Here is a 20,858-nt window from a genome sequence, read left to right as displayed (position 1 = left end):
TTAAAATTTGTAATATTGACCCTTAAATGTGTATATGGTGTGATTTTTCCTTATTATTATTATTATTATTATCAATCCATCACTAATCACTACCAATAATCATCTTTACTATATCATTAATCAATATCGATTAACATCATAATTAGCTATCACTATCATCTACCACATTTATCAGCTGCCATCATCAAGAACCATCATGTTTATTTAATCACTGTTGCCATCTTCTATCACCACTAGCTACTACGTAGGATCACTACCATCCACCGACCACCAACTACCATCAACTAGTACCCACAATTATCACTATCGATCAACATACAATTTTTTCAAAATATTTGTTAATATAATATTTTAATATACCTATTTTGAGGTCTTAACTTTAATACTCAAACTAATATTTAAATCTATAATTAAATTTAAACATCTTAATAAGAATAAGTAATGAGAATTTTCTTCAATCCGAAAAAACAAATAAACCAAAGGACAAACTTGGGTGTCAAACGACCCGAACCGACCCGACCCATGGTTCTTACTTGGCAGTTGCAAGGAAGTAATGTCACAAAACTGAAGTCAAAATACGCAAAAAAAAACACACACAGAAACCAGAAAAGCTCGTCGACTTTGCGAATTCACCGAGAAATCGATCGGAAAACACTATGACCCCTAACGGAGTTGAAGATGAAGAGAAATTTCTAGCTTCTGGAATCGCCGGCATTCAACAAAACGCCTTTCACATGCATCGCGCTCTTGTATTTTCACAAAACCCCCAATTTTTTTGCAATATTTATTTGTATTTTTTTTTTGTTGGTTTCCAGAGACCTAACTTTTGAGTTTTTGTATGAATTGTGTAGGACTCAAATAATCTGAAAGATGCACTCAAATATTCAGCTCAGATGCTGTCGGAGCTCCGAACTTCAAGGCTATCACCTCACAAATACTACGAGCTATGTGTGTACTTTTTCAGTTGATCTGATCTTAGTTATTGCTCATTTGATAAATTGTAATTTAATTTCAAAATTTATTTTTAGCTCCTTAACCTCAGTATTAGAACTGTGTTGCTGTTTGTTTGCTTTTTTTAACTTAAAATTTTAGTAGGTAGGGGAGTGTTGTCTCATTTCCTAGCAGGATAGATTGGTGCATTGTATCTGTTATTTTTACCAGTAGTAGTAGCATTTGTATCGTATTTGGCCTATCTTACAACCTTTTCTTGTTCCTCATTATTTAGTGTGTTTCTTTGTTGCATTTGCTCCTCTTTGGTATGTTATGTTATGTTATGTTTCCGTATTATTTTCTATGTCTTCTTTACTTCTGTATTGTTCTGTTAGTTGCTTTGATGTTCGTTACTTGAGCCGAGGGTCTTCCTGAAACAGCCTCTCTACCTCCTCGAGGTATGGTAAGGTTTACGTACACACTACCCTCCCTAGACCCCGCTTTTGGGACTATACTGGGTTTGTTGTTGTTGTTTTTGTATTGTTGATATGCTGAAAAAAGAATTTCAACATTTTAAAAGCATTTGATAGGACAGTGTTGTAGTTGTTCTTTTAGTCGATTATTTGTAAATTTTGAAATCTTTTAAATATTTAAATGCTCATTGCTTTATTAGATATGCGGGCTTTTGATGAATTGAGAAAGCTAGAAATGTTCTTCAAGGAGGAGACAAAGCGGGGTTGCTCAATTGTTGAGTTGTATGAACTCGTGCAGCACGCTGGCAACATTTTGCCTAGACTGTAAGTTGTTGTGGTGATCCAACTGTATCTTCCTCTTTAACTCCATTTTCTGCAAGCTTTACCGTAAAGTTCTTGAGCGAGTAATTTCATGTTTGCGGATTGGCTTAAAGATTTGCAGTCTGTATCTATTTTGTATGTTTCCAGAGAGTAGTACTTTGGGCTTAAATTATCAGGAACAATTTTTTTTAGGAAAGTAATGAGATTAAAGACTCAAATCAAATATAGAGAAAACAATCAATCATGGCTGAAAGCCAGAAAAAGAAAACATTATACTTCCTGGGTGAGAACATTAGAAACTCTACACTTGAGAAAGCACAGGCAAAACATTAGAGAAAATCAGAAAATGGATTTAGTGAGAAAATATTTGGCTTATACTTATCTTTGATGGAGAATCCACAAATATAGGTAGAAAGAACAACCAGTGTAGCAGAGATGACTTTTCCTTTACATACAGTGAAGTATTAGGACCAGTTGCATGTGGCATTACTTTTAAGTTACTTTTTTGATGCTAATCTTACTGTTCTTCGCTTAATTACTTACCGATGATGTCAAAGGCACACCTAAGCCCTGACGCAAGGCGCAAAACATGTTGAGCTCTTCGCTTCGCTTTATGGGTGCTTCACTGTCATCATTAAGGTTTTAAGGGCCACTTAGTGCAATCTTGAAGATGCGACACTAAACCATTGATATTACACTTTATCATAACTTTTTTTTAATGGTTTCATCCATATATTTGTTATTCATGCTTATGATTATTAATCTTGGACTACACATACATATTTCACTTTCTCTCCATTTGCGCCTTTTTCATTGAAGCCCACACTTTATTTGCGCATAACACCCGAAAAGACCTTGGAGTTTTTTTGTGCTTTTGGCTTTTGATAACACTGCTACTTGCAGACATCTGTTCTCAGACTCAGCCTTCCTTTAGCCTTGGTTGGATGTTCCTTTATGACTCACACGAATGCAAGTGTTGCTGCTTTAGCAGTTTGGTTAATGGAGATTAATGCTAGAACTTGCAATATAGTTTATTCAAACTGGAAAATTTCCAATTAGTTTCTGGAATTATTTGGAAAGCACTGCTATTTTAGGTAGTTATTAATATATATCTAGAGAACTGGTGATGCTGTAGCAAACAGGAGTGCAGATTATGCTCAGACTAGTTTAGGATGGGTAGTTGGAGAGCAGTTCAGGAAGTTAGTAGGATAGCTAAAGACATGTCGGTACTTAGGGAGGCTGAGATATTAAATATTGTTACTAAGATTTTCACTGCTATATTAGTTGCTACTTTTATTCAAGATCAAGATAAAAATACGGATGGTGGAGTGGTAGTAATGTGCTTCATTTCGTTGGTTCCTTTATTCTTTAATTGTTTAACCTATGTCAAAGAGATGCTCCATTTATTATCTGTCTGCTTTCAAGCTTGTCTTTAGTTTGGTTCTCTATTATTTTCTATACACTTCACAATCGTATTCTACTTTCTAAAGTTCATACCCCTGCTTTTGTTCCCCAGGTATCTACTTTGCACAGTGGGGTCTGTGTACATCAAATCCAAGGAGGCTCCCGCCAAGGATATCCTTAAAGACCTGGTTGAAATGTGCCGTGGTATACAACATCCTTTACGTGGACTCTTTCTGAGGAGTTACCTTTCCCAAGTTAGCAAGGATAAATTGCCTGATATAGGTTCTGAGTATGAAGGGTAAGGGTGTTACTCAGCTCCATGGTGTTTTACCATCAATTTAGTTACAAGAATTATGTGTCAGTTTCCAAGTTTGTTGGGTTTCCTTAACAATGTTCTAGCTTCTAAATATAAGTGCTTAATAGAGAAAAATACTACGATGAAGTGTCAACCTGAATGCACGAACCACTGACATGACTCAAACTGATTGGCAGGACCAGCAGTGTATCTGTGTGTTATTTTGAATATTTGAATAAAATGCTGGAGTAGCAGATTATGTTGTTCATGTAATCTGTTTTATGGTTGTCTTACTGCCAATTGATTAGTTGAGGGTTTCCTCAACTTCGTAAATGTAGTATGATCTTGACACCGAGGAAAGAAATAAGAAAAAAAGAAAAAGAGACTATCTTACCTTCATTGAAGCTTCTTTTATGTTTAATCTCACCTGTAATGTGAACATTATTGTTTTATACACTAATATCTTGTTCCCTTCCACAGAGATGCGGATACTATTGTGGATGCTGTAGAGTTTGTACTCCAAAATTTCACGGAAATGAACAAACTCTGGGTTAGAATGCAACATCAGGTTGGTTGAAACATCTGTGGATGCTATAACATGCTCTCATGCCTTGACATGCATAGTACCACAATGCTTGCATGTCATGAAGGTAAATGTAAATCATGAGGGCATAATTTGTGGTCATGCAGGTGTTTTAATGCTTGTGAATGATTCATACTCTTTGCTGATCATGAGTTGAGGCTAGCATCGGGCTTTCTCATCTGCAGGGACCTGCTCAGGAAAAGAAGAAACGCGAAAAGGAAAGGAGCGAGCTTCGTGATCTCGTATGAGCTGTTACTTCATCATGTTTACTAGCAATCAAGTAAGCCGTGGATGTGTACACTCATCGAAGCTTTTCCTTTTTGCTTTTACTTTTGGTAGGTCGGGAAGAATCTGCATGTTCTCGGTCAAATTGAGGGTATTGACCTTGAGATGTACAAAGAGACGGTGCTTCCAAGAATTTTAGAGCAGGTGATTTGTCTAGCGATTTAGTGTCCATCTGATAACTTCTGCTGTTTGTTTAAACCCAAAATGTGAACCATTTCTTTTGGTCTCAAAATGTGTATCTCATGATTATGTTTAGGTTGTCAACTGTAAAGATGAGATTGCTCAGGGCTATTTGATGGATTGCATAATTCAAGTCTTCCCTGATGAATATCACTTACAAACTCTTGAAACCTTATTGGGTGCTTGTCCCCAGCTTCAGGTGTGTTTTATTGTTGGTTCATAAAACAAGCTTCTAGTCAAATAGAACACTTAAGCAATGAAGGAAAATTGTCATGCCTGGTAGGATGCCAGGAGTTTGAGATTTGTTTACTATCTGCAACAGTGTAATATACAACTTTGTTTCAAACGAAAGATTTCGTTTGATGACTTGTGATGAGTCTAGTTTGTTTATGTCGTTTGATGTTAGGCTGACAACCCACCCTATTAGGTACTGAAGTTTGTTTTTAAAAAAGGTATACTGAAGTTCAGTATCTTTGTCAAGTTACCTATTTCAAAAAAAGTTCAGTATCTTTGTCATCGGCCTTTCATAAGATCTTAGAATTTTTTTGTCATTGTTGATAAATTCACGCTGGTGATATGAATTTGTGCCTGTTGTTTGAACCGTCTCTGTGACCGTTCTAGATAACTGCCAATTAATGCTTAACTTCTATTAGAATTAAACTTCCGAGCACTATTTTCCTTGTCATTTTCTTCTTCAGCCATCTGTTGATATCAAAATGGTGCTTGCTCGGCTGATGGAAAGGCTCTCGAACTATGCTGCTTTAAGTACAGATGTAAGTAACACATATAAAATAACTTTTGTGGAATCAGATTTTGTATATGTAGTTTCTAAATCATTTCTAACTGCAGGTTTTACCTGAGTTTTTTCAAGTGGAAGCTTTTGCGAAACTAAATAGTGCCATAGGGAAGGTAAATGAGTCCTACCTTGAGTAAATGCAATTCTTGCTTATGAAGGTGTGGAATATTCTGAAAGAGAACTCTCCTAGGCCTGAATTATCTACCTCCAGCATGTGGAGATTAACAAGAACTTGAAGAACTTTCAACTCTAACCAATTCTCTGACTCATTCAATAATTAATACGTCAAAAAATAGAAGTTGACCAAAGATCTGTGGATGTCAGTGGAAAGTTAAGTCATGGAGACTGTTACCTTTCTCACAACTTTAGAGTGGTAGTGATGTGATTTATGCATTCTCAGAGCCACAGATGATTATGATTTTATTGTTGCTCCCCCCCCCAAAACTTATGGGCGTTTCCATAGTATGATAGGGGACACCAAGCCTTCCATGACATCCTTACAACTTTTTTCCTGTTTGCTGACTCACTCAAGAAATTCATACATTACTTTTTTCTTCCAATATCAATGGTGTCCTGTGACTTTTCAAGCAGTTCAGATATGATGCCCATCTCTGTCTTGGTGCAGGTGATTGAAGCCCAAGAAGACATGCCTATAGCTGGAGTTGTGACTTTATATTCATCTCTTTTAACTTTTACTCTTCATGTCCACCCTGATCGTCTTGATTATGTGGATCAGATTTTGGTAGGTCAACTCTTATTTCCCCCCTTCTTCTTTTATCTACATTTGATACAGTTTAACCGCGTAAAAAGAAGAGAAGAAAAAAAGCAAAAACAACATAAAGTTGATTAAAAGGATAAAGGCTGCATGAATTATTATAACTTTCTGGCCTGCCTTGTGCATATGGTACCTATAACGTACTAATGATCACTCTATTTGTCGCTTCAGGGTGCATGTGTTAAGAAGTTTTCTGGTAAAGGAAAGCTCAAAGACAGTATAGCAACAAAACAGATTGTGGCCCTTCTAAGTGCTCCACTGGAGAAGTATAAGGATATTGATACTGCATTAAAGCTTTCAAATTATCCTCATGTTATGGAGCACCTTGATGATGCAACTAGCAAAGAGATGGCTAATGTTTTAGTTCAAACTATTCTGAAAAATAAAACTTGCATCTCAACAGATGAAAAGGTTAGGTTCCTTTTATTTTTTGTTCTTAAATTTTGTTTGTAATAAAGTACCTTCTTTATTACTTGGAATTATTGGTCTGGCAGGTTGAGGCTCTTTTTGAATTAATGAAAGGACTTATCAGAGATTTGGATGAGAATCTTCATGATGAGGTGATCAGAGACTTCTATGCTTCTCTAAATAGTTCCCTCATATCTTTCGACCCTCTTTCCACCGTGTTCTTAGCGGCTAGTTTTTTGAAATTTTATTTGCTCAAATCATTAGACCTAAGTTTCTTTGTCCTCCATTTAAGTTTGATGAAGAAGATTTCAAGGAAGAGCAGAACTCTGTTTCACGGCTTATTCAAATGCTTCACAATGACGACCCTGAGGAGATGCTGAAGGTAACGATTGATACCTCTTTCTGGATTCTCTGCATATTCCTTCTGCTGATCACCTCTCTACTTCTTATTACTGGAAAAGTGTGTTGTATCATGTATAACTTATATTTTGGGGTTGAATTTGGTCAAGTTTATTTAAGTCAATTTTGTCATACTTTTGTGGAGCATGTACTTAATTTCATTTCCCCTTTGGTCACTTACCTCAACAACCATTATCTGATTAATGAGAGATATCTAGAATATTTTTTGTTTTGATTAGTACCACGAAGATGTCTAGGCATTTTTTGTTCTGATACGTACGTTCAATAGAATAGTTATAAGACCATCAATGGTATATGGGGGTGATCATCAATGTTATATGTGAGTGAATATTTGGCCATTAAAGTTCAACGAATCCACAAGACGAGTGTCACAGAGACGCAGATGCAAAGATGATGGATGTGTGGTCATGAAAGATTTGACAGATAAAAGATGACGACATTCGACAAAAGGTGTCAGTACTTCATGATAGAAGGTTACTTGAGATGGTTTGGTCATATATTCCATTGACCTCCGGATGCACCGATTTTTTGGTGTGAGACCATGGTGAGTGCAGGTGTTAAAAGAGGACAAGGTATGCTTAAAATCACATCAAAAAAGTTGTCTCGGAAGACTTTCAATTTCTTGGAATCCATGTAAACTTAACGAAAGGTAGGGCATAAGGGAAGAAAAAGATCTATGTAGGTAGTTTTGAATATGTTTTAATCATGTTAGTACTTATTTCAGGTGTTATGCTTTCTAGGGAATCTTGTAGCCCTATGTCATGGAGATTTTGTAGTGCTTTTACTGTGTATAATGTTGGCCTGAAATTGAATTTAAATGGAAAAACATGACCAATGATGATTGATATTGTTGACCTCACTTGTGGGATCACACTGGGGTATGTTGAGTAAATCCATAAATGAAAATTTCATTCATCTAGCAAGTAGCAGGGTGTGATGTTCATATTATTCATTTATATGTTTGTTTGTGCAAAGTAAAATGTGTCAATCCAATGTTATGTGTCTATAATATTTATATCTCTGGCTATAGGTGTTGGTATCTTGCTTTTCAGATTTGATATGGCGTTACCAATTCTTTGATTTGCAGATAATTTGCACTGTGAAGAAGCATATTGTGACAGGAGGACCAAAGAGGCTTCCCTTTACAGTTCCTCCCCTCATTTTTAATTCTCTTAAGGTTTGAATTCACAACTCAATGACTACAAGATGGGTGGTCTGTTAAACACCTCATACTGTGTCTTCGTCGAAAGAAATGAATCAAGTGCTGAGTTATTGTGTATGCATTTTAAGATGATCCTTTTTCGTGCAACTGCTTGTTCAAACTTCAAAGGAGTAAATAACAGAAAATGGAAACCATCCCTTCCCAGTTTTTGAAAAAAAGAGAGATTGAGCGAGTTTTCCTTTGTTGTATACAACTGACTGTTTTCTTTACCTTCTGATGTTGTGATTTTCCATCTTTTTTAGTTGGTAAGGCGACTGCAAAACCAAGATGAAAATGCTCCAGAGGAAGAAACATCTGCTATACCTAAGAAAATTTTTCAGATTTTAAATCAGGTAATATAGCTGAATGGGGTTGTATGTGATGTATTGCATTTGAAGTTCTGAAGATAAGACGACCACCATTATGAATTTTTGGTGAAAAGAAAAATGAAAGATTAGCTTTGCTTCTCTTATATCCTTTTTTATCTCTAGCTTCTCTTTCTTTATTTGCAATAATCCTGTTACCTAAGATTGTGCTGAGGAAATTCGTATTATGTATGAATTGCATACACCTTATTTCAGATAATTGAGTCTCTCTCAAGTGTTCCAGTACCTGAACTAGCACTAAGGTTGTACCTAGAGTGTGCTGAGGTACATGAGTTCATCCTTAAGATGTGTAAGATTGTGGACCTTATTAAAAAAGTATGGGTTTACTGACATGTCGTTTGTTGCTCAGGCTGCCAATGACTCTGACCTAGAGCCTGTTGCCTACGAATTCTTCACCCAAGCTTATATACTATACGAAGAAGAAATTTCGGTAGTATTTACTTATCCTATCTTTACTTTATTATGATCTCTATTTTCTCGACTTCCTGGAATTTCAATATATCTGCATTGTTTTTTACATTTCATGCATTGCTTTGTCTAATTGTAGTTGAATGTTTTGATAGGACTCTAAAGCACAGGTGACCGCAATACAATTAATAATAGGTACTCTTCAGAGAATGCACATCTTTGGTGTTGAGAACAGGGACACGCTAACGCACAAGGCTACAGGGGTAACTATTCTACTACCTCTTATTTTCTTGTTCCTGATTTCAGCTTCATCATTCTATGATAGTAACCGTTCCCTCCCTCTTTTTTTAATATCCTTTAGTACTCTGCAAAACTCCTGAAGAAGCCTGATCAGTGCAAAGCTGTCTACTCTTGTTCACATCTTTTCTGGGTTGATGACCAGGACAGCATCAAGGATGGAGAGAGGTTAGTAATTATGTCAGGGAGTGATGAAGTTTACTTCTGGCGTGCCTCTCTTATTATGAGCATTTATTAACTTGGTTTATACCTGCACGAGTTGTGGTTTGTGTGTTTATGGGTCTTCTTTGAGCCACTCTGAGTTTTGCCTCTTGAGTCCGCTCCTTGATTTCAAGTTTTTTCTTCTTAATGTGGTTGCATCTTTTTCATTGATCCAGGGTTTTGCTTTGTTTAAAACGAGCCTTAAGGATTGCAAATGCTGCTCAACAAATGTCGAATGCAACCCGAGGCAGCAGTGGATCTGTCTTGCTCTTTATAGAAATTCTAAATAAGTAAACAACACTATACATCCTTTGTTTATTTCCTTTCCTCGGATACGTTCTCAGTTTTGCAGGTCATTGACGTTAAGATACACTTCATCATTTGTATGATATCAGGTATTTATATTTCTATGAGAAAGGGGTCACACAGATCACTGTTGCATCCATCCAGAGCCTAATCGAGCTAATAACAACTGAAATGCAAAGTGAAAATAAAACCGCTGATCCTGCTGCAGACGCTTTGCTCGCAAGCACATTGCGCTATATCCAGTTCCAGAAGGATAAAGGTGGTGCAGTTGGTGAGAAATATGAATCCATAAAGTCTTAATGAAAAAATGACACATTTTCTTGCAAGGAGATGGCATTCTTGATGTTACAGAAGCAGATGATTTTTCCCCCAATACAAGTTTTTTTTAGTTTTATTATTTGCCTGTTAGTCGAGATTCTGCGTTTTTTCAGCAGGCTAGCGGAAGAAGCTGCAAATATCTGTACATTCTAACCACTCTGTGATGGGTTATACTTTAGATTTTGATTGTTGTAACAATTCTCTCGCATAAAAATCTCTGTAAATTTGAGGCTATATGGTGCAGATCAAACTTGTGATTGTGAATAAATTGCTGGATCGAACTTGATATTATGAGTAATTTGCTGGACTAAAAGTTTGCTTGGAGGTGCATAGTAAAATGCAATAGCTCTATGTTGTTTACCAACATGATGGCTAATGACATTTGATTTTCATTTTTGCGATATTGGTAAAATTGTCTTGAGTTGAGGGTCTATGAGAAACAATTTCTCTTCCTCACCCTTGAGGTAGAGGTAAGGTTTGCGTACACTCTACCCTCTCCAGATCCACTTTTGGCATGTACACTGGGTATGTTGTTAAAATTCGTTACACTTTCATTATCTGTTAGCTTAAATTGTGGCATTTGTTTGGATAATCAACAATACAAAAGTAGGGATTTTTTTTTGTTTTCCACCCAGTGTCCGGAGCCCACATTGGAGCTCCGATTAAATTCGGATCGCGCTCTGTAGGGCCCATTTTGGGGTGACGCTTTCAACAAGATTTTCTCCATACTCAAGGCTCGAATCCGAGACTTCTGGTTAAGGGTGAAACACTCCTATCAGTGCGTCACAATTCATGTTGGTAGGAATTTAAAACTTGAGATATCCTATTCAAAGCAGTGGGTGTGGGTATTAAACATCAGATGAGAAAAAAGAAATTTCATTCACAACATTTTATATTGTTTAGTAAGGAAAGGCAAAAAAAAAGACCATTTATTTAACCCAAATTTGCATAGTTATATATATTTCAATTGTGATACATTTCTCATTTCACTAATTTTATACTAGTTTTCTGCACTTATTATATGGTTTGGGAGGAAGACATCATGGTTATAAGTTAATAAAAAGTAACATGAGTTTTTTTTTAATATAAAAAAAACTTGGCGTTTGGTTCAACTCTTCAGCACCTCGACTAATTCCACAAGTCAATTCATAGCATATTTTTGGGTCCAATTACGAGCCACTGATTCATACTTTTGCCTATCAGTTTTGTACAAATGTGCAATTTCTGGTACCAATGGATCATCTGGATTTGGATCTGTTAGTAGTGAACATATGGATAGCAAAACCTGCATAAAATAAAATAAAAACAAATTGAGATATTTAAGTCATACAAGTAAATATAACTATTATTATTAGTATTATTATTATTATAATAATAATAATAATAATAATAATAATAATAATATATCATGATAATTGATTGATGATGATATAGAATCTTGAATCATGAACAATGATTAAATTGATGATTACGAAAGAGAATTCGTAGTTTAACTTTCTTGACCGACTCATTAATTAAGTTGGTAGAAGAATTTCATACTATAATAATGTTCAAGTGAAATGATTTATTTAATGTCAACACGATATATGTATTATATTGAAAGATTTTGATTTTCCAAATTTCTTTCCTTCTTGACTGGATATACTTCAACGGAGTGTATTGCGTCTTGTTCAAACTATATATATGTATATGGAGAAAAAAATTTAGTAAATATATTCAACGCAAAAGTTACTGACTCGATATTTTAAATGTGCCATATCAGAAAAATCATGAAACTATAGATTAAAAATCACCTTGGATATGGTGAGAGCAGGGCTCCATTGGTCTTTAAGAATGTCCAAACAAATATTTCCATTATTATTTATATTTGGATGGAATACTTTGGTCTTGAAAGCCACCTGCCAATAATATTATCAAAGTTAAGTATAATCATTTCTTTGATTATTTTCCCATTATTCCAATTTTTTTGGGAGGTGCGTGTGAGAGATAAATACTTATTCATATTCAATATTTATACAAAATATCATTCATATTAATTTAGTACAATTGTATGCTAAATTGAGGTGAAAATACTTAATAATTAATTATAATTAAGCGATAATATATAGTTTATCAAACAAATATATGACAAGTTTTCAGTCATCTGACGTACATTGAGTATGAATAATTTTTTTTCTGAAACGAAAGCCTTGTTATGGCTTTCAAAAAAGGAGATCTTAACATTTTTAACGATTTTTTAACGCCTAACAAATAATGTAATGCCAGTGTATACTCTATATACAACAAGCGTATAATTAAATTATATTGGTTAAATATATAAATTATAAAAATGAGATTTTTTTTTTATCATGGGTTTGTTGAGCTTGATGTATATTATATAGTGTGATATTTTTATTTTTATATAAATAATCATACCTTGGGGGGTTTGAAAGGGTAGTCAGGGGGGAAATGGATGGCCACTTGAAAAACACCACCTGCAAAAGGGCTATCATTTGGCCCAATAATGGTTGCTTGCCAATGAAACATATCCTGAGCCACAGGACCTAAAAAAAAAATAATAAAAATATTATTATAGTATCGTGGATTTCGAACTTAAACAAGTGTAAATTTTAGAATATTATCGTGAGTTTTGAAATTCATAATGCTATATTATGAACTTTAAATTTTAATAAGTGAAACTCTTTGATAGTGTCTTTGGATTCACTAATAGACCCTTTAATAAACTTGTCCGTTCCTAGAAAATTAATCTATTGAAAAATAGTTCGTGTTTGAAAATTATTAGTAGTCAATTATGCGGAAATATCGTGAATTTTGAACCTAAACAAGTGAAAAAATTCAAAATCTTGTTATGAGTTATGACAGTATCATAAATTTTGAATTCTCTGAAAAGTGAAACTCCTTGACGGTGTCTTGGATTCACCATAGGATACCTTAGTAAACTTTTCCCTTTCCATTTTGCCAACTGTCATGTATCCGTTTTGAAGCGTTACTAGTCCAATTTCGTATTGGAGTTTGAAAATTAAATGTCTTTATCAAAAGATACTTTATATTAAGGTTCAAACTCAAAACATATCATCAAGGATGTAAGAATATTTATCATTTCACCATAATTTTAATCTCCGAGGGACGACAGATAGTAAAATATATATAAAAAATAACATTTTTTTTTTACCTGCACTACATGAAGTGGGAGGGTCTCTTTGCAACTCCCTTAGTTCCTTGTGAATTCTCCTTGATGCCATTAATTCTACTCACTTCTTGGATTGAAATAAAAATGTTTTTTTTTTTAAAATAAAAAAATTGATAATTTAGAAGTTTTATAGAGAGAAAATATTAAATTGATGAAAGATTTCAAGAAAGGATGCAAATATATATATGCAAGAAAATAAGAATAATTTCTTTTTCAATAATTATTCAGTGACCACTCATTGGTATAGATTCTATGGCAAAAAGCAATTTGTAAAAATAAAAAATAAAATATGCACTTCAAAAAGGAACGATGGATGATTTTTCAAACTAGTGAAGAAACAAAAAGAAAAGGAAAAATAATAATATTTTCCGGGTAAGGTCGGTTTGAAGGAAAATGTTTTCTTGAAAAATACTTTTTAAGAAAAAATAAGTGAATTTTTAATTCATTTTTCGAAGTAAAAATATTGTCCTAAAAGTATTTTATATAATCTTGATAAATACTATGAGAGGTGAGAGTGGAGTGAGGGTGGGCGTGGATGGACGTGGGATGGTGGAGATGGGGTTACTCGGTGGGGGTAAAGATGTACGGTGTGTTAGAGACTGAAAAGATACAATTAAAGTGAAATGCCATTTGCGAAATTTATTTTTTTATACTTCACTTGTGAAGTTATTTTCCTCGTGATTAAGATACTTCTTTTTCTAAAAAATATATTTTTCAAAAATTATTGAAAAAATTACATATTTCCTCCTGACCAAACACACACACACACATATATATATTTTTTTTTTTTGTAATTTGAAAAGAATAAAATTAAACTTTGCAGCAATTTCTAGTTCTTTCATTTGTGTGTCATAATTTAATCTCATCTTATTGTAAAGAATATTCTTAATGTATATGTTCATGGTATTTCCTATCTTATTAGAATGATATTCTCATGACACTAATTTATTAGTTGGATACTTAAATCTTGTTTTGTGAATGGTGTAGAGTTAAAAGGCTAATTTAAATTAGACATAAGATATGTGGGGATCTTAACGTAAGCAGATACAGAGATATGATTTAAAGTTTATACGTTTTAAATTTATCAATATATAATTTATTTTAGTTATTGAGTTCAGAATTAAAGTATTTGATAGATTTTCTAATATAAATATAATATTTAAGAAAAAATTATTAAGGTCATTCGAATTTGTACCTAACATTATAACTTCGACACTAAATACAAGAATCATTTCTGTAGTGAATGATAAATAAGTATTGTTTTGCGAAAAATAATAATTAAAGAATTGTTATTAGGTCAGAGGATTATTTATGTGTATTCTATATCGAAAGACAACAATTTTTTTAATTTTTTATAGATATTTTAGGTTGTTAATTATTGTGACTTATATAACTTTTTATGCAATTCTTACATAGTAGTATATGTTACTTCTTTTATTCCAATTTATGTGATATAAGTGAAATTTTGAAAGTTGGCCAAATTTTTCATATGTTTATATTATATATTTATATATATAATAGATTAAAACAAAAGAAAATAGATGAATAAAATATCAGAAATACCCTTGACTAAAAAGTTGACGTGTCATCCAACAACTATTTTTGTGGCCTCTTATATATAGTATAAATAAAAAGAATATAATGAACCTTAGTCAAGGGAGAATTCAAAATAGTAACATTATGGATGGTGGTATACTAAAAGTCTAGAAAGAACTAAAATTAAAGTTACCTTTTTATTTAGAGATAAGGGTCTGAAAAATATCTCAATTTTGACCGAATTTGTTGTTATGATACCAACTTTCATGAGGATTTATTACCCCCTAGATTATTTAATAGCTTATTTTAAACCTATATATGTGCCCACGTGGAAATAAAAAATATTGTATAATTATAAATAGTAATGTGTTCACGTGAGCACATATATATACCTTTAAAATACACTATTAAATAGTTCAGGGGGTAAAGAATACGGTATTAAATAGTCTAGGGAGTAATAGGTCCTCATGAAAGTTTGATATCGTAATAACAAATTCGGTCAAAATTGGGATATTTTTAAATCTCTTTTCCCTTTTATTTATTAGAAGAACTTTTACACTATGGATAAAAAGAGTTCATTCATTTCGTAAAGATTTTCGTCAATCGCAAAAGTTTATTCACATCTTAATGATTTCAATAACTGCTAACATAAATCATGATTGTTATAAATTTTTAAGTCTCCTAAATTAAATTTAACGATCTTTTAAGAAAAATAAAAAAATAAAATCCCCACTTTCATTAAATATATACAATGACCCTTAGGCAAGGGAGAATCTAATATATTAGTAACCAATGAGTGGCAATCAAGTTTGCCACTTTGTGCCATGTTTGTAAAGATCACATTCCTTTTTTTTTTTTTTTGAAAAAATAAATCATAGACAACTGTAGAATTATTATTATTATTTATTTTGAGAAAAAAAATAACTAAGGAGTGGATCACCATTCACCTCTATTAAAGGGGAATATGTCTATCTACCTTCTAACTTCATAAAGAAAATATTCCTTTTTACTTAAAAAAGAAAAGATGGAACAATTTAATGAAAGCTAAAAGAGTTGCTTCATAATCAAGCCAAGTTAGAAAAGACAAAAAACTCCAGCTCATCCGAAGATTTGAATCATCTTATATATATATAATATAGGTTGAAGTTTCTCACACAATAAGTATGAGTTTAGTTGTGCACCCACAAAAATATAACTCAGTGATAAATGAATTGAGAAAATTCGGAAGTATCACGAAAATAAAATACTAAGCAATTTTTTTTTTCATATACCTTCACTTAAATGCATAGAGTTATTCGTTATTCGTGTTGGTAGAAGGTAACATGTATTCAATAAAATAGCCACATGTGAACAAATAACCCTAATACCACTGTCTACCACAAGTGAGGTTGAAATTTACGTAGACCTTACTCCACCTTTATGAGATAGAGAGATTCTTTCTAATAAACCTCAAACTTTTTTGGAACATGGTTTGAAAAAATGCAAAAGTAAAAATTATGATAAAAATATTACAGATAATCGAAATAAAAGAAACAACGGAGAAAAATAAAATAAAAAATGAACTCCTACTCACATTCTTTACTTTTGACCATTTTGAAGCAAAAGTTGAGCTAAACAAACAACAACAGACCTAGTTTAATCCCACATGTGAGGTCTACAGAGGGCCCACTAACTCGTGGAGGCAGAGAGACTGTTCCGAAAGACCCTCGATACAAGTTGAGCTAAACAAGAACATTTCAAAGTAACAAAAAGGTTAAAATGAGATGCAAAACAAGAAAACACAGAGAAGCCCAACATTCCAAAAAGAATTTGTTTTCCTAACTGAGGATCATTCAGTTGTTAATACATAAATCAAATCAAAACAAAGGAAACACTAAAGTGGCCTACATGGTGAACAACAATTATACAGAAAAACCAAGCCACCTGAAACACTTTTTGAGGGATCGTTAGTAGTTCCGAATAAGACAGATGAGAACCTTCTACTTCCTCCGAGACAAAGGGATATAAGGGGGGATGTTACAACGGGAATTATGATGAGCCATTATCGTTGGACCTACAGTTGATCACAATATCGAGCAGGCCTTTTGAGATTTCCCCTTCTTTTTCTTCGTCTTGGGAGGCTGGAGGACGACCTTAATGGCAGCATCAAACACAGCTTTCACATTCTGCAACAAGGAAACATTCAACCAAATGCTTCAATAAAAAGCATGTGAGAAGAATATACGGTGCAAGAAATGTAGATGCTGTAGGGGAAACATACCTGTTGTGTTTTTGAACTACATTCAACGTAAGATGGTGCACCAATTGTTTTTCTTAGCTCCTCACCCTTGAGGGTTAAAATAAGAGATATCAAATGAAAATGGACAAAACTACCAAAAAATCATTCTCCATCGGATACAATCAAAAGAGGAAGAGTGCTAGTTATCCTTACCTGAGCAGTAGTAATCGGCACAGCACCAGGATGGTCTACGAAAAATTGCTTGTCATCCCGAAGATCTGAGTACAATACAAGAGGTAAAGTAGGCTAGTTAGGCATTGATAATTGGAAATCAACAATACTAAGCATATAAAATAGCTGAATAAACACACTGATAGACGTTAGCAGCAAAAGATGAGATACAGAATGTAAAGAGAAACTGTATTATAGCATGATTCCGCATGTTATAATGAGTAAAGATATAGTTACTCAACACAGGTTGATAACCAAGCTTTTCACATTTAAAGGAGATTAATTCTAAATATAATAATGCATCCTTGTAATTCTAATTATAATCAAAGAGGCACTAACAAGAAAAGAAACAAAGGTGGGGACAAACACACGTTTACCAGCCACCAACCATTCCACAACTTCAATGCCCAGATGGCCCACCATCCCGTTCTATTAGCTCTTCAGAAGTTTCCTTAAATCTATTCTCTTACCCGGGAAAAAAGTTCCTTCTACTTCGAGAAAAGCAGAAATCTTTACACTCTTCTACCAGTAACAACCTAAACACTATCAAGTTAGGCTCTTATAGTGGCAATGTCATTTAGCACTGGCCTATCTTCTTTTGATCAAAGAGAGTTTATAAGTATTAAATAAATAAGAAGATTGCAGACACTATTGATCATCACCTCATGCAGATCTATGAAACAAACCGCAGATTATATCATGTTTAAATGAAGGCCTCACCAAGTTTTGTTCCAACAAGTACAATTGGAACACCAGGAGCATAGTGCTTCAACTCAGGAATCCACTGAAAATAATCAAATCAAAATAGTAATTTTTTCATGTACCGACAACGAATAGAAAGAATTGTAAATGAAGAGAAGTACAAAATAAAACACTCACCTTCTTGGAGACATTCTCATAGCTGGCTTTACTAATGAGAGAGAATGCCAAAATGAAAACATCGGCCCCACGGTAACTCAGAGGTCTTAATCTGTTGTAGTCCTCCTGTCCTGTTATACATTTAATGAAGTAAGACTCATAACAATTTGGACAACTTATCGTTGGCATTATTATAGGTATAACAATTTGGACAGCTTATCGTTGGCATTATTATAGGTATATATGCATTAGAATACATAAACATGCAACAGTTATCAGAAGATTCAAGCAATAAATGTCGAGCAAATAAATAATTACCAGCAGTATCCCACAACCCTAGGTTGACAGTGGCTCCATTGACAACCACATTTGCACTGAAATTGTCGAACACAGTGGGCACATAATCCTGTCAAACAATTACATGAATGAGGGAAAAGCAGGTGATGTTAAATTCTTTTTCTGAGAAGTAGCAATTGATGTTAAATTTGGGGAAGATGAAAGGAATCCTTCTCGGAATATACAAACTTTTTATGAATCAAGCACTGTAATTCGAGCCAAAAAAAAAAAAAAAAAAACATTCAGTGCATGTTAAGTGAATTAACTTTTTCCTCAAAACCAACAAAGATGTAAGTGCAGAAAAGAGCAACCACCAAACGGTCCGATGTAAATATCACCAAGTTCATATTGAATAAATTCAATGTCTTCTCTTCCTTACCTTTAAGACTAATTATCACAAGTAGATTTAAGAGGAACACGTGGTGAATTTGTTAAAGACATAGCTCAATATGCTTCTAAATGTAGCATAAAACAAACAAACATGTATACCAAGAAATACTTGTGTAAAAATATCGAAAAAAGTGCAATTTAGCGCGCAACAAGATATTATTAAAGCAACAGATCATGTAAAGTTGTAAGCCAGGCAATTTATCCAAAAGATCGAAACAGGGTGGGTCACGTTAGCTCCCAGCAGATATTAAGCAAACACATCTGGCTTTTAAGTGGAGAAAGGTAAAGGGCAGCCTATCATCAATCAAGTTTCGAGGATGGAAATACAAAAAAATCATGTGATCCAAGAACCTTTTCAGAAGAATCAAAACAACATACAAAGAGATTACGTGAACAAGGAAATTAGTCCAAAAGATCAACAAAAGCCTACAACAAGATATTAGTACAGAGAGACCTTCAATAAGCAAGCAAATCAAAACACACAGCAGGAACCTGCTGACATGCCTAAGCAAAAAAGCTGACATGCCCGTAACTTCTTTTAAGCGGACTAAAAAGAAATGCACTTTTTACGTGATTGTTATAGATATATATATATTCATGAGCAAGTTCTGAAAAGAATCAAATAAAGCATATCGCAAAAATGAATTAGCAGGGAAAATAGGCAAGAGGGTGAATACAATTATACAAGGTCCTTCCCTGTCCCACTCTCAAATCCTCCACATTGACAGAGGTGTTTACACATTATTGCCACCACTGTATTACATTTACGGCTTTCAAGAAGAGAATAGAAAGAAAAACAAAGGAAGAGAAAAAATGATTTCCTTGAAAGAAAATGGTACTTTAAGGAAAATGTTTGATTAGCCAAAGTACCACTACCACCAGGGCTTACATCCTCCTATCACCTACTAGCTGCATGAGTTATATACCTACTACTTCTATCGATGGAAAGACCAAAGCACATCTCCCTATAGCTTTGACTGCCAGAGGTTGCACTTTGGAAATCATTTTCCAGGTTTGATGTAAAAGCAGGAGACATACAGCTATTACAAGCAGGGGAGGAGCTAGGGGGGGGGGGGGGGGGAATCGAATCCCTTGGCCTGAAAATTGTCAACTTTTATGCTTTTACGTATATATCGTAGATGTATAACCCCCTTGTGAAAATCCTACTTCCACCACTAATTACAAAAGGTACACAAATAGAGTCTTGATTGACAATAATGTATAACAATTTATCAACAAAATGACATCTTTTTCCTCAACATTCTCAGCAAAATCAAGCTAAACAAACAGGAGAAAGAAAATAAAACAAAAAAAATTTCCTCACATTACCAAACACACTCTCAAAACGAAAATTTAACAACACAAAGCAAAAGGGGTTGATGAACAAACCGTAGGAAAAGTATTGCTGGTGTAAGAAATCAAAAGACAAGTCTTTCCAACAGCACCATCACCCACTGTAACACACTTGATAAACCTGGAAGCACTCATAACTTTTCTTGTTTGGGTTAAAAATTAACGATGACCCACTTCTTATCAGATCTTCTTGAGAAGACCTGATCAATGAAACAAACAAAAACGTAACAATGTAATGCTTCTTGAATTTTTCAGTCCCTTTCAATGACCCATCTGCAAAAATGGCAAAAACCCACAAAAAGTTTGATTATCTGGAGGAAAACCCAAACCCAAAATTGAAAAAAAAAATGGTTGAAATCAAAAAGGGGGAGAATGGAATTTTGGGGAAAAGGGAAAATGGGTGTGTGTGTAAATTTAGATCTAGAGAGAGAGAAAAAATTAGAGGTAAAGAGAGAGAAAAGGAAAACCCATTAAGCTGTTTGTAAAACTATTGTGTGTACCTTTTTTCTTGCCGGAAAATACTGCGGTTGAATCGTTCGCTGCCTGGAAAAAACACTCTGTTTTTCTCTTTCTGTGTGTGTGTCTGTCAGCCAACGAAGAAGAAGAACTGAGACTCTTTTTGTATTTTGCTTATGATTGGCTTTTTTTTTTCTCTTCTCACGCTTTTCTTCCAATACATAATCGTCTTTGTAGGGGTAGAAATGTCATTTTCTTATGAGATAATGGCGGAAAACACATTTGAACTATCACTCTTTTGCG

General features: G+C 34.0%; 3 protein-coding genes across 4 annotated transcripts; 1 reads left to right on the top strand and 2 right to left on the bottom strand.

Annotated features, from left to right (window-relative positions):
* The first annotated feature begins 591 nt into the window (after nt 1-591).
* On the top strand, nt 592-10,233 carry LOC125830185 (vacuolar protein sorting-associated protein 35A-like). Its single transcript, XM_049509381.1, has 22 exons — nt 592-749; nt 852-948; nt 1,604-1,727; nt 3,241-3,426; nt 3,904-3,991; nt 4,192-4,248; nt 4,346-4,435; nt 4,548-4,670; nt 5,170-5,244; nt 5,321-5,380; nt 5,893-6,009; nt 6,214-6,453; nt 6,537-6,602; nt 6,743-6,832; nt 7,958-8,047; nt 8,335-8,424; nt 8,653-8,721; nt 8,807-8,887; nt 9,021-9,128; nt 9,227-9,330; nt 9,540-9,653; nt 9,759-10,233. Exons 1-22 carry the CDS (start codon nt 657-659, stop codon nt 9,967-9,969), a joined length of 2,373 nt encoding a protein of 790 aa, XP_049365338.1. The 5' UTR covers nt 592-656; the 3' UTR covers nt 9,970-10,233.
* Nucleotides 10,234-10,899: 666 nt separating this feature from the next.
* Nucleotides 10,900-13,319, bottom strand: LOC125830204 (ubiquitin-conjugating enzyme E2 5B-like). Its single transcript, XM_049509408.1, has 4 exons — nt 13,160-13,319; nt 12,403-12,530; nt 11,781-11,885; nt 10,900-11,272 (listed from the first exon to the last, which is right to left on the bottom strand). Exons 1-4 carry the CDS (start codon nt 13,227-13,229, stop codon nt 11,129-11,131), a joined length of 447 nt encoding a protein of 148 aa, XP_049365365.1. The 5' UTR covers nt 13,230-13,319; the 3' UTR covers nt 10,900-11,128.
* A 3,165-nt stretch (nt 13,320-16,484) lies between these two features.
* On the bottom strand, nt 16,485-20,715 carry LOC125830203 (rac-like GTP-binding protein RHO1). Of its 2 annotated transcripts, none has more exons than XM_049509406.1 (8): nt 20,600-20,715; nt 20,136-20,372; nt 18,339-18,426; nt 18,042-18,151; nt 17,883-17,946; nt 17,145-17,209; nt 16,974-17,039; nt 16,485-16,878 (listed from the first exon to the last, which is right to left on the bottom strand). In XM_049509406.1, the coding sequence occupies exons 2-8, from the start codon at nt 20,232-20,234 to the stop codon at nt 16,777-16,779; spliced, it is 594 nt and encodes a 197-aa protein (XP_049365363.1). In that variant the 5' UTR covers nt 20,235-20,372; nt 20,600-20,715; the 3' UTR covers nt 16,485-16,776. The 2 variants fall into 2 exon arrangements, with proteins under 2 accessions (XP_049365363.1, XP_049365364.1); XM_049509407.1 differs by having other exon boundaries at nt 20,136-20,299; nt 20,600-20,706.
* Nucleotides 20,716-20,858: the final 143 nt, after the last annotated feature.

Source organism: Solanum verrucosum, unplaced genomic scaffold, assembly GCF_900185275.1.
Source record: "Solanum verrucosum unplaced genomic scaffold, falcon-dt-bn FXZP01000072.1, whole genome shotgun sequence".
Classification (NCBI taxonomy): domain Eukaryota; kingdom Viridiplantae; phylum Streptophyta; class Magnoliopsida; order Solanales; family Solanaceae; genus Solanum; species Solanum verrucosum.
This window is presented reverse-complemented; position numbering and strand designations above follow the sequence as displayed.

Coding starts and splice junctions, on each gene's coding strand:
- LOC125830185 (XM_049509381.1), top strand. CDS start 657: ATGACCCCTAACGGAGTTGAAGATGAAGAGAAATTTCTAGCTTCTGGA. Junction 3,992..4,191: donor GGGTTAGAATGCAACATCAG/GTTGGTTGAAAC, acceptor TCTCATCTGCAG/GGACCTGCTCAGGAAAAGAA. Junction 8,722..8,806: donor TGTACCTAGAGTGTGCTGAG/GTACATGAGTTC, acceptor TTTGTTGCTCAG/GCTGCCAATGACTCTGACCT.
- LOC125830204 (XM_049509408.1), bottom strand. CDS start 13,229: ATGGCATCAAGGAGAATTCACAAGGAACTAAGGGAGTTGCAAAGAGAC. Junction 12,531..13,159: donor TCCCACTTCATGTAGTGCAG/GTAAAAAAAAAA, acceptor TTTTTTTTTTAG/GTCCTGTGGCTCAGGATATG. Junction 11,886..12,402: donor ACCCTTTCAAACCCCCCAAG/GTATGATTATTT, acceptor TATTATTGGCAG/GTGGCTTTCAAGACCAAAGT.
- LOC125830203 (XM_049509406.1), bottom strand. CDS start 20,234: ATGAGTGCTTCCAGGTTTATCAAGTGTGTTACAGTGGGTGATGGTGCT. Junction 17,947..18,041: donor ATGAGAATGTCTCCAAGAAG/GTGAGTGTTTTA, acceptor GATTATTTTCAG/TGGATTCCTGAGTTGAAGCA. Junction 16,879..16,973: donor GTAGTTCAAAAACACAACAG/GTATGTTTCCCC, acceptor TCCTTGTTGCAG/AATGTGAAAGCTGTGTTTGA.